Raw genomic sequence first — 12166 nt, 5'->3', positions numbered from 1 at the left:
CGTTTTCTTACATAAAAAATAAAATTATGTAATCTAAAAGCTTAAATGTGGAAAAACATTTACTTTCCATATTAATTCATTGATTTTATTTTTTAAATTGCTGAAAAAGTAGTTGACCTTTCAACTTTGACTGCCAATGCTGTGTTTTTTCAGCTCTGCTACGCAAAGGAAGTGTACCACGTGCGGAATGTCGCAGGTGTTGAGACTTGCGATTTTACGACAGTTTCAGGCGTCGTTGTGGAGACAGAGGACCTCCCTTCGTATCTGCGATGATCCGCGATTTACTTCGTGCAAGAATTGCAGTTTGCTTCGTGGGAAGCACTTCGAAAAAACAGGTGAAAATCTTAGGAATTGAACTCGCGCAGTACTTGCAGGGGTTGGACATTTCGAAACTTGGAGGGGCTGGAAGAAAATTGGTACACAACCCCCCTCCCCATATTTTTAAATTCGTCTAGTGATTGTTCCGTTTTGTGGGGTGGGCATGCTCTATTTTTCATTACAAAGTCATTTTTTCTTGCCCCTTCCCACAGTTTTAAATGAGTAACCCTTAACCAATGGCGTAGTATTAGCCATGTGTTTCCAACATGTGTACCATTTCAACTTTTTGTCACCAATGTGTCCTCTTCGACGTAGCATGCATGGAGCCCAGGAAAAGCGTGATACAGCAGTGCGATTGTTGTACTAGTGTCTAGATAGAAAATGTCAGTAATAAAATATTCGTATAAAGTACTGGTGATACTGGTCTGCTAATCAGGAGTGAAATCGGATACCACAGATCAAATCATTGACAATGATTGCAACAACTTTACTTCATCTGATTGGTCGGGGAATGAAATTGGTTTTATTAATGCAGTAATTGATTCACTTTTTCAGTTGCACGGTCATACCACAAGACATCAGCAGGAAATACAAAAGTATCATCACGTCTACTGAATTCCGATGCTGAAAAACTCAAATTGTTGCAAGGTATTCCTATTCGTCTGTACATGCTATATTCCCTAACTTCTGCACCAATACAAGTATCGATATTAAGCTCTGAATTGAACTTGCTACACAACTTGAACTAAATGCCTGACCAGGCTGGACAGTTTTCAACATCTGAAATTTGCTCTACCTGTAGCACATGTGCTTAGAATGATTACACAAATTTTTTTATGAGCAAGTTAAGTAATACTAGTATTTTAATGATTTAGTATACAGCAATGTGATTTTATTAGTATTATGTAACAGAGCAAATAACGTCAGAGTATGGACAGGACTTGAACTTCAGGGGCATTGAAGGCCTCTGCCCTGATGCCCAATGAGGTTGCCCTGGAGATCTTTGATATTCTGTTGTTCCTTCAATGTATGTGCTAAGCCCTGCCAGGGTATACACATTTTGTGTTCTATGCTTGTTACACAATGTAAAGTTTTCTATGTTTTGTTGAAAAGGAATTGCAAAAATGTAGAAAAAATTAAACTTCATGTAAAGTGTATCAGATTGTATTAAACAAAGAAATATGGCATGAATTACATTTTGTTTTGTTTGGGTAAATGCTCGTTTTCCCATGATGCAATGTACAAAATGTATTCACCATACATTGCCTGCTGCAAAATACATGTACATGTCAATGGGGAAAAAGAAGTCAGCAATATGCGTTAATCACAGAATACATCACTGTAAATTAATACATAGCAAAACTAGTAATAGTTGTTAATCAATTTCAGCTTTAGAAGACAGATTACTACAGCTGCAATCTAAACCACCAGGTAACTTAATTGTTACTCTAAATCTATCGACTAAAATTCAAATAACAATTACTGGATATAGATGTGATTAATTTTGTATCATTTTTCAAGTTAGATAAAACGTAGTTTTTTATTTTGGAACTCAAGTATTGTATTTATTTAAAGCAACTAATTTATTTTCTCAAACTATTTTTCATTGTAGCTGAATACAACAGAGCTGTCTTTGCTGGTAGTCATGGAAACCACATAATTCAGACTAGAGACAATTGTAGTGATACTAATCGAACATTTGCCCCCGATAAAACAAAAACTACATCACTTTCTGATAAAGATCTGCCGACACCAAATTCATCACATTTACACTCAAATGAAACGTTACAAAGGGAAGTTGTGTCATTTACATCTGAAAGTGATTCTTTGGAGTTTAATGAGAATGCTTCAGAACAGTCTCCAGTCGGTGTAATATTACATGGAGAAAATGAAATATCGGAATCACCTCTCCAGTTCAATGTAGAAACAATGCAAGATGGTGGTGTAGTAGTCGCGGGAAGGTCGGACGATTTGCCAACAAAAAAACCCAAAAGGAAACTGAAAACATCAAAAACCAAAAATGTTCAAGAAGAGACAGCAAATCAGAATGTTGATCCTGATAAACCTGAAACTAAAAAACCTGCTAAACGGAAGCGGAAATCCAAGAAGACCAAGAAAATTGAGGATGAAGAACAGTTAACAGAATTGCAAAAAGATAAGAAGAAATCTGGGAAAAAGTCAAAATCAAGTATTGTGGGCGACGGGACAATTGATCAAGTTGATGCTGACACAACTTTATCTACAGAGCATCAGTTTTTGATGGGTTTTCTTGACGTCTCAAATGCAGCAGACATGGTGAGTGGTAGGGTTCACTTTGCATTCATATAATATGCACCATAGAGTATTACAGATAGATATTTTCAATTATTCAAAATTATTATGCAAGCTTGTAAATTTGTATGCACTTAAAGAACCATACATGTATGACGAATATTGTGAAAGAGTTCTTTAATATCCCTATATAAACTATACATGTCCTGAAGAGTGGCATAAACAGTAAAATGGTGAATGAGTACTTGAACAGAGTTAGGATTGGAGTTATGGGTGAGAGGGCCCTAAGTAACTTTAGCCTTTGAGCGTGTTCAAATTGATCAATTATCCATACGCATTTATCAGCCATGTGAATTGTGTCAGTGATTTAATGACCAGTTAATTGTGATCAGGTTTTGCATCAAATTGTTACTGATTTTGTGCATTGTTGCTACTTTGAACCAATTTAGTATAACCAAGGATATAGAATGTTGAAGATATAGCTTATGCAGGTGCTGTGATATGTATAATCTTGTGTGAATTAAAAAGTGTGATCACTGAATTGCAAGGCATAATACACTTCTTTCATTCCTAGAAATATTAATGCTAATGAGCAACTCTGTGGGGGGAAAAAAATGGTTAGTTACTCTTGAGCTGTATTTACTAATGTCTCTACTTACTCAAAACATGTATTACATCTATTTTGAATCCGTTCTCTTCTGTTTATGTAATTGATAATTTTTAAGAACTGCATTTAATCATTGGTTAAACTTTTTGTTTGACATGCGCAGGTGGAACTGACGGACTTGACTGTGAGACTTTTTAGTGATAAATATGCTGCAACATTGAAGCCATCTATTGATATGTATAATCTTCAACTGCAAGGCTGGGCTAAAAAAGTAAGTGAATTCTTGTGATTTTTACAACCTGAAATGATCTATTATGTCTTGGAGCCTGAACCCCCTTGAAATTGTGAACCAGTCCTTTTGGTTAAAGGGGCACTTCCGGTTAAGCCTAATCTCCATGTATGTAAATGTGTCGAAATGGGCGTAGTGCGAGTGGTTAGTGCTAGTAGCACTAATCCGAAAAAAGTACTAGATCTAGTGCTAAAATGGCACTAGATCTAGTGCTAAAATGGCACTAGATCTAGCGCAAAAATGGCACTAGATCTAGTGCTAAAATGTGCACAGTGCGAGTGGCATTGTTAGCGCATTGTCAACAACGTCGAATAATAGGAGGGGCATCAACAACCACTTTCATATGCAAACTGCAAACAGTATAAAACATTGGCAATATGCGTGAGATGTCCATAATAATACTTTCTTTATATAATACCGGATTCTGCCGTAAATTCGCCCATCCGAAAAATCGCCCTGGGGATTTCACGGCTGATGTGTGCTTATTTGGGGTTCAAAAATTAAAAAAATAATTATCAAATATTTTGGGGGGACATTTTCATTGTATCCAACTACACAGACTTTCTACGCCGTGAGTTGGGCCACCCAAGACGAAAGAAACTATTGCAGAATTAACAATAATTAATAATTATTGCTGAATTAAAAAGTAGACCACCTGAAATGTCATTAAAGTGTCGCCCAGTGTCATTTTTCAAATACATTTGTTTTTGACTCCCATGTGCGAAGCACAAAATGGGAGTCTTTGCAGTTAGTGTGTCTGTATGTGTGTATGTGTGTATGTGTGTCCGACTGTTCCACTGCTATCTCAAGAACCATACATCGGTTTTTGATGAAACTTGGTGCATAGATGCTCTGGGCCAATGCGCAGATTTGATTAGGTTTTGGTAAAAATCCATGCTCGTTAATTACCTAATTTGCATGATAATTAGCTAATTTTTAGCTGTTCTATGACTGTTCCACTGATATCTAAAGAACCACTCATTGGATTTTGATGAAACTTGGTACATAGATGCTCTGAACATATGCGCAGATTTGATTAATTTTTGGTTAAAATCCGTGCATATTAATTACCTAATTTGCATGATAATTAGCTATTTTTTAGTGGTTCCATGACTGTTCCACTGATATCTAAACAACCACTCATTGGATTTTGATGAAACTTGGTACATAGATGCTCTGAACTAATGCTAGGTTTTGATTAGTTTTTGGTAATAATCCGTGGATACTAATTACCTAATTTGCATAATGATTAGTCAATTTTCGGTTTTTCCACTGATATCTCAAGTACTAATCATCACATTTCAATGAAACTTGGTACATAGATGTCATACGACACTGCACAGACCTGATAGTTTTTATGGTAATATCAGTACATATTAATTACCTAATTTGCATAATTAATTAATTTTCAGCATTTGATATAAGTAGTTAGCATTACATTTCAATGAAACTTGGTACTTACATACTCAAGGACTATGCAGAGATTGATTGTTTTCGATAAATATTTGTGCATATTAATCACCTAATTTGCATAATTAGTTAATTTTCAGCTTTTCCACATGTATCTCAAGTACTAATCATCGCATTTCAATGAAACTTGGTACATAGATCCTTTAGGACTATGCAGAGACCTGATTAGTTTTAGGGTAAATAATTGTGCATATTAATTACCTAATTTGCATAATTAATTTTCAGCTTTTCTACTGATATCTAAAGTACTAATCATCATATTTCAATGAATCTAGAATTATGCAAACCCAATTAGTTTCCGGTAAATATTTGTGCATATTAATCACCTAATTTGCATAATTAACCAACTTTCACACTGATATCTCAGGTACTATACATCACATATCAATGAATGTACATGGATGCTGTAGGACAATAGACAGACCTGAATAATTGTGGGTTAAAATCTGTACATATTAATTACCTAATTTGCGTAATTAACCAATTTTAATCTTTCACACTGATATCTAAAGTACCGTAAAAACTCCAAAATTTCGACTGGTTTTAAATAATTTGTGTTAGAAATGTGACGTGTTTTTAGAGTCAAAATTAAGGTGCATTTTCGGACGGTCGAATTTTTCAGAATAGAAATCAGCAAAAAAAAATGGGGATGATAGACAGTGTGCTTCATTAGTTTTTAAAAAATGCTATGTCCGTCAATTGACGTAAACTTCCTCATGTTTCACAGTAAAAGCAAAGGTCGTGGCCGAGTTGTAACTCAAAATCTAAACAAAGTCATCAATCAGTGAGTATTATGACAAGCAAAACAAAACATCAAGACGCGGAGAAGAGGTCAGCACAAAACTAATAGGTCAAAAGACAAAGCTGTCTCGCACTACCTAGGAAAACTTGCGAATGTTCGAAGTACAGGTACCCATTGGACAAAAGATACATGGAAGTTTAGCAAACGATCTCCCCGACCCAGTGCAATGTATCCGGTTAGAATCAAAGCTCACGTGTCCCTTATTTGAGCACCGTACCGGTGATTTGAGGGACCAAATTCTGCCGTAAATTTGCCCTTGGATTAAAAAATATAATGGGATTTAAGAAAATAAAATGGGACTTTTAAGGTGTATTTTGGCGTCATTTTTCGGACATTTCAATCAATCCTGCCGGCTAAAATAGAGTCTAAGTTTTACCGTAGTCATTGACGTTTGTCTATTCAAGAGTACACGTGTATGATTTTTATCGTGACTAGCGTGAGCGGGTAAGCTTCCTTTCGAGAATGAGCTGTTATCACTGTGAACAATGTTAAATTATTCTTCAGATGACCAGTTTATTTTTTAAAAACAACTAATTTTTTTATTTAAAAAAAATCATGCCGTTTTCGCATCATCCAGCTTTTTGATTGGTTAATTAGCGATTTGACCTATTTGACCTAAGAGAACATGGCGGATATCCTACAGCATCAAACGTTTATACGAGATCGGAATCATTCGCTTACGATGAAACTAAGTTGACTTTTATTTGTATTTCATAACCATTCAACAAATTTATTTTGTGTACATTATTATAATCACTACTGAGTACAGTAATAATCAACAATTCAGAAACGCAGCATGCCGAGATTTTTGTGTTCGTTTTTATTTGAAACTTCGTTTATTTAGAATATATTTTCGTTACCAATAAAATAAAAATCTCTCAGTCAATCAGAAACCCGGATTCATGCCTTTGAGGAAGGTCCCGTTTGAACGCTCACATCGTTTTTTTTTTCGTTTGGGGGAAAACTAAAACTGGTCGCAATTTTCGAATAAGAATGAGTCGGCAATTTTTAGTGGAGTCGAAAATTTGGAGGTGAATAAAACACCGAAACCCGGCAAATAAATAGGCGGTCAAATTTTTAGAGGGGTCGAAATTTTGGAGTTTTCACGGTGCTAATTATTCCATTTCAATGAAACTTAGTACAAAGATGCTCTAGGACAATGTACAAACCTAATTAGTTTGGGGTAAAAATCTGTTCATATTAATTCCCTAATAAGCATAATAATTCATAATTTTTTGGTTCTAATCACATTTCAATTAAACTTGGAGACATAGATTTTCTGTTACATTGCGCAGACCTCATTAGTTTTACACTCAAATCTGGTCATATTAATTTTCTGATTTGCATAATTAGTTTTCAGCTAAGTAATTTCGAATTATATTTAATGTGTCTCCAATACTCTCAGCACATGGGAGTTCTTTCTAAGCTTTCTTTGATTATTTTATTGGTAACAAAAGTATATTTTAAACGACGTTTCTAATAAAAACGAACACAACTGCATTAACAATCCCGGCAAGCGATCACAGATGCTCAATCCGGACATGCTACGTTTCACAAACGTTGATTATTAGTCAGTAGTGATTATAATAACGCACAAAAAAATAAATTCGATAATTTTTATGAAATTCAAATAAAATTCAACTTAGTTTCATCGTAAGCAAATGATATAAACGCTCGATGCGGTAGGGTATCCGCCATGCGCTTCTCTTGCATGAGTTGAGCTAATAGGTCAAATCGCAAATTAACCAATCAAAATGCTGGATGATGCCAACTTGTTCAAATCACCATAGCTCATTTAAATATGTTAATGTTATTGAACGCAACGCGGAAGAGATTTGACGATGTTGTAGTACGCTCTTTTGGCTTGGATTTTGATGGGAAAATGGCATGATATTTTTTAAAATAAAAAAATAGTTGTTTTCAAAGATGAACTTAGCATAAGAATAATAATTTTACATTGTTTACAGTGATAACAGCTCTTTGTCCAAACGGAGCTTACGCTAGTCAAAATAAACACGCTCTTGAATAAAAACTTAAATAGACTCATTTAGGCGTCAGGAACGATTGAAATGTCCGATAAATTACGACAAAATATTTTAAAAAATAAATTTAAAAATCTGCCGAAAAATCGCCCTGGACGATTTCTTGGTCCCATTTTTTTTAACGCGACCATACACTGGGTTTGTTTAGCTGTGAGGGTTAAAATACGTATTTCACAACCGGAAATTCAACAGACGAACTTGTTACTTCACATGTTTTAATTATTAGCAACTGTAACAAGAACAAGATTTCGAGAGTCTACAACAAAAAATCCTAAGGGCTCCTAAAAAATATTATTGCAGAGAAAGTGTCTAGACATACATAATATGATCACGTTAAAAAATTAAAAAATCGGTGAGGTTACATCATATTCCGTTAGTTCCTCCATGATACAATGTAACAACAGGATTGCGTGAAAATCGCAGTACACACACAACCCACCGAGCTTTACAGGGACCCGGGACTTCCCCACAATACCATTTCATACAGTATATCTATTCACAATTTGTAAAAATTGCAACGTTCGACCTGCAGTTTCACTGTTTCAGCTAGTTTCCCGGCCGATCACGTTGTTCCAAAGGTCTATTAGTATTACGACAAACGTGGACAATGACATTCTCAATTTTCCCACTGTAGCACATTTCCAATGAATGAAAGATACAACAATTTTACGTAAATATTAATTTATTTTCAGAGAATCACGGGATGTCTTGACGTCGTTGACAACGCAATATCAATGCCACTCGCACTATGTACATTTTAGCACTAGATCTAGTGCCGTTTTTGCACTAGATCTAGTGCCATTTTAGCACTAGATCTAGTGCCATTTTAGCACTAGATCTAGTAGTTTTTCGGATTAGTTCTACTAGCACTAACCACTCGCACTATGTCCATTTCGACACATTTACATACCTCTAATCTCACAACAAATTTACTTTCTGGATTAAAATCACAATGGATAACAAATGATAGATTAACTTTGTAAACAACATTAACAATAGTGTCCCATGATTCTTTGGTGCAATCCCTGGGCTTGGAAGTTTCCCCTTTAAGGTTGCCTAATGCAGTTTCACCAATGTTGTAGGTAGCCATTTGAAGTTATAAGTTTGAAGTGGAGATACAGGTGTTTTCTTGTGAGAACACATTCTATCATGTTAAATCACTGAAACTGCTTATCTTCAAAAACAGGTTCTCTCCGTCCCCTTTTTGATCACCCAAAAGTGTCAGTCATATCAGGAGCACTATTGCAACATTCACATTGTTGTATTGAAGGCATTGCACACTAGATCTGATCTACAATTTCCTTCCCCACTGAGTTCCTGTTTTAACTCCATAGTCACCATTAACAGTAATGTCACGGTTATCTAAAAATATTCGGTCTCTGGTCCCCATTTATTTTTTCAAATTATCCATATCGCAAATAATACTTTCATAGACCAACTTTCATTGATCAACTTTAATCTGTAACCGACATGTAGGTAGCATACACAATGTGATTTTCTCTTCGCTGCAAGATCTCAGATATTGCATGAAAGGCGTGAATCAAACGTCTGTCTCTAAAAATCTAACGATTGAATTTTTTATAGGTCAATATCGAATTGCTGAGTTGTTTGGGGGTTATTTTAATGCTTAATTGATATTGTGCTACACACTTTTAATGATCAATTTTTATGAAGTAAGGGTATCCCAAAATAGATTCACATTCACAAATCCCATGTGGTGTTTTGACACCGTCGGACACTTACGGCCTTTGTCTCTCCTATGGAACGAAATATACCGTAAAATCTGTATTAGAAGCTGCATCCCTAATTATTAAATTAATAGAAGTCGCACCCATTTTTTTTTGAACAATTGAGAACCGAAAATTCACCATTTCTCATATGCGTAGATGCTCTAATAGAAGCCACGTCCCCCTGTTGCATTGTACCATTTTAATAGAAGCCGCAGCTTCTAATACATATTTTACAGTACTACCCACTCGACTCTTTCTTCCCAGGGACAAAACTGACCCGAGATTGTAATTGTTCCTGAGCACGGAACTCGCTTGGCAATTCTGTACCTTCACAAATTATGCAATGCCAAATTTGATACATTCTTATTGATGTTACCATGCTTGGTTGTCTACTTACGATAGTAATTACTATTAAATTAGTGGTTGTCTTGATTTCATGATCTCTTCATTATTTTCAGAGCAATATGGAAATGGTTGATAAGGTGGTTGATACAATAAAATCAAATGGTATTAAACTAAGTTACCAATCTTATGCTGCTATACTAGAGTGCCTTGGAAGGTTAGTATTTGAGATGAAATCACTAATATTTCTTTTCCTTGACCCATGTGGGAGCCATCTGTGATAGCATGTCTGAATAAAGACTAATGTAATCTGACGAGAAAACAAATTGCCCCAAAATCTTGTGTTGATAGAGATATAGAGGATTCTCTTTCCTTTAATATTGTTGGGGTATGGCACCTCCAACTACATGACCAACTTCCTATGCAATCATATTCATGCAGCTTTTCGCTGATTATCAACCAATTAACCAACTTGTAAGCTGTTGATATATTGGTTGATATACTGCAGGATCTCAACCTGACAACTAGAATAGATCTTACACGCAATATCTTGCTGAGAGTGAAAGACCACAAGACTTGTTTTTGCTTTGTGTTTTATTTTGTTCTGATGTTACAAGAAGAGAATGGAACACTACTTGAGACAAAATCAAGTCCTGTCGCTACCTAATACCTAAGCTGCAGTACCATGGTCACATTTTTAGTCCTCATTCGAACCCAGTCCGAAAACGTGGACTGATGGATTGACCTATGTGCGTGCGTTCGTCATTTTGTTTTTCAGATCTGATTTATAATTGTCAACAGGTGGCCATTTTGTTTTAATGAGTGCAATTTTAGGGCCATATTTCTGACCTTCTTTAACTGATTATATTAACATTTTATATATTCATTATACATCATGTAAGAGATATACAGATGTATTTAAAATGGCCTACCGATGGCCATTTTGTTTTTATTAATGCTTTTCCAGAGCAATATCTCTCAATATGGACATGTACTCCTTTGACGATCAGATACAAGATGACTGAATGTCAATCATTTTAATGTTAAAAAATCACCAAAATCAAACATCAGCTTCTGGATCCATATCTCTGACATGTTTATGTTCCAACTATGTTACAATAAACAAAACTATTATATTTTAAATTTCATGGCTAACAGGGACTATGCCATGCATCAATTGTGTATCAATTAGTACAGTTGGGCAAAAAAACTTGGATTACGTCTTCATGTACACATAACTTCAAAATGGATTACTCACATGTTTCATTTTGTAAATTTGATGAAAAAAGAGAGAGAGAGAAATATAAAATGAAAGGGAAAATTTTTTTTCTTCATTATACTATTGCAATAACTTTTACCTCACTTGTCTGTTTTTTAGAAAACAATCTGTTAAGATTGGTAGAGTTTGTGGAGTACTTGATGAGATGAAGGAATCTAAATTTGAGATAGAGAAGCTATTCCAGCATATCACATTTAGTTCATCACAAAGAGAGAGTATTATGAGAGCAATTGTTGCTGTGAACCCAGACTATAAACCTGAAGGAAATCAACTCACAAGTATTTGTAATGTACCACTCTTAGAAAATATTTACCGCAGCAAAGAGAGCTTGGAAGAGGAGGTCAGTAGAAATTGAAGATGTTGTATTTTGCTAAATATGTTTTCATATTTTGAGTTTGTTTTGTATCAACGGCCGTGGTCGTCACGCAGTGTGTATTTTATTTTACACAGAGACGTTGACGCAAAATGACGACCACTGCCCTTTAACCTTTTCACCACCAGTTCCATCTTTTCATCACAAATTCATAAAATAGTCCCGTTTATAGTCTGTACTTTTCTTCAGAAGATTGGAACAAAAAAAAAAATGTTTGAGTTAAAACTTAAAGTTGGATCAACGATTAGGGTTCTTTTCCAGAAATATTGAAGAATATGAGAAAAAAGGGCAGAAAAATTTGGGCGAGAAAGTCAGTTGATGAAAAGGTTAAGAAATATTGTGTGATTACCAACATGCACGGGATGTGTGCAAATAATCATAATTGACAAGTAGTAGGTTGTTTAAGAATGATATTATTCACACCCTGTTGTGCAGCAATGGTCATTGTGAGGTGTTTTGATGACAATGCTGAGAGTAATACATAAATCCATTTTGTATGACATATATGTTGTCATGAGTGCATATCCAATAGCAGCACATATAAACCAAAAGATGTGTTATATTGTATACTGTATCAACCATAAATGTATATGTTATTTACATAAGTATTTGATAATACATGTCCAGGGATTTTTTTAAACAA

At 35.1% G+C, this 12166-nt stretch overlaps 1 protein-coding gene across 1 annotated transcript in view; it reads left to right on the top strand.

Annotated features, from left to right (window-relative positions):
- The first annotated feature begins 158 nt into the window (after positions 1-158).
- Positions 159-12166, top strand: part of LOC100368435 (DNA-directed RNA polymerase, mitochondrial-like) — a 50661-nt gene continuing 38653 nt past the window's right edge. Inside the window, exons 1-7 of the mRNA XM_085490479.1 lie at positions 159-335; positions 874-966; positions 1708-1749; positions 1931-2613; positions 3360-3467; positions 9988-10088; positions 11250-11490. Of these exons, the coding sequence (XP_085346605.1) occupies positions 188-335; positions 874-966; positions 1708-1749; positions 1931-2613; positions 3360-3467; positions 9988-10088; positions 11250-11490 (1416 nt within the window). The 5' untranslated portion in view covers positions 159-187. The remainder of the gene's footprint in view (positions 336-873; positions 967-1707; positions 1750-1930; positions 2614-3359; positions 3468-9987; positions 10089-11249; positions 11491-12166) is intronic.

The sequence above is a fragment of the Saccoglossus kowalevskii genome, chromosome 15 (assembly GCF_978046115.1).
Source record: "Saccoglossus kowalevskii chromosome 15, keSacKowa6.1, whole genome shotgun sequence".
NCBI lineage: Eukaryota > Metazoa > Hemichordata > Enteropneusta > Harrimaniidae > Saccoglossus > Saccoglossus kowalevskii.
The sequence above is the reverse complement of the archived record's forward strand: the minus strand, read 5'-3'. Positions and strand labels throughout refer to the sequence as shown.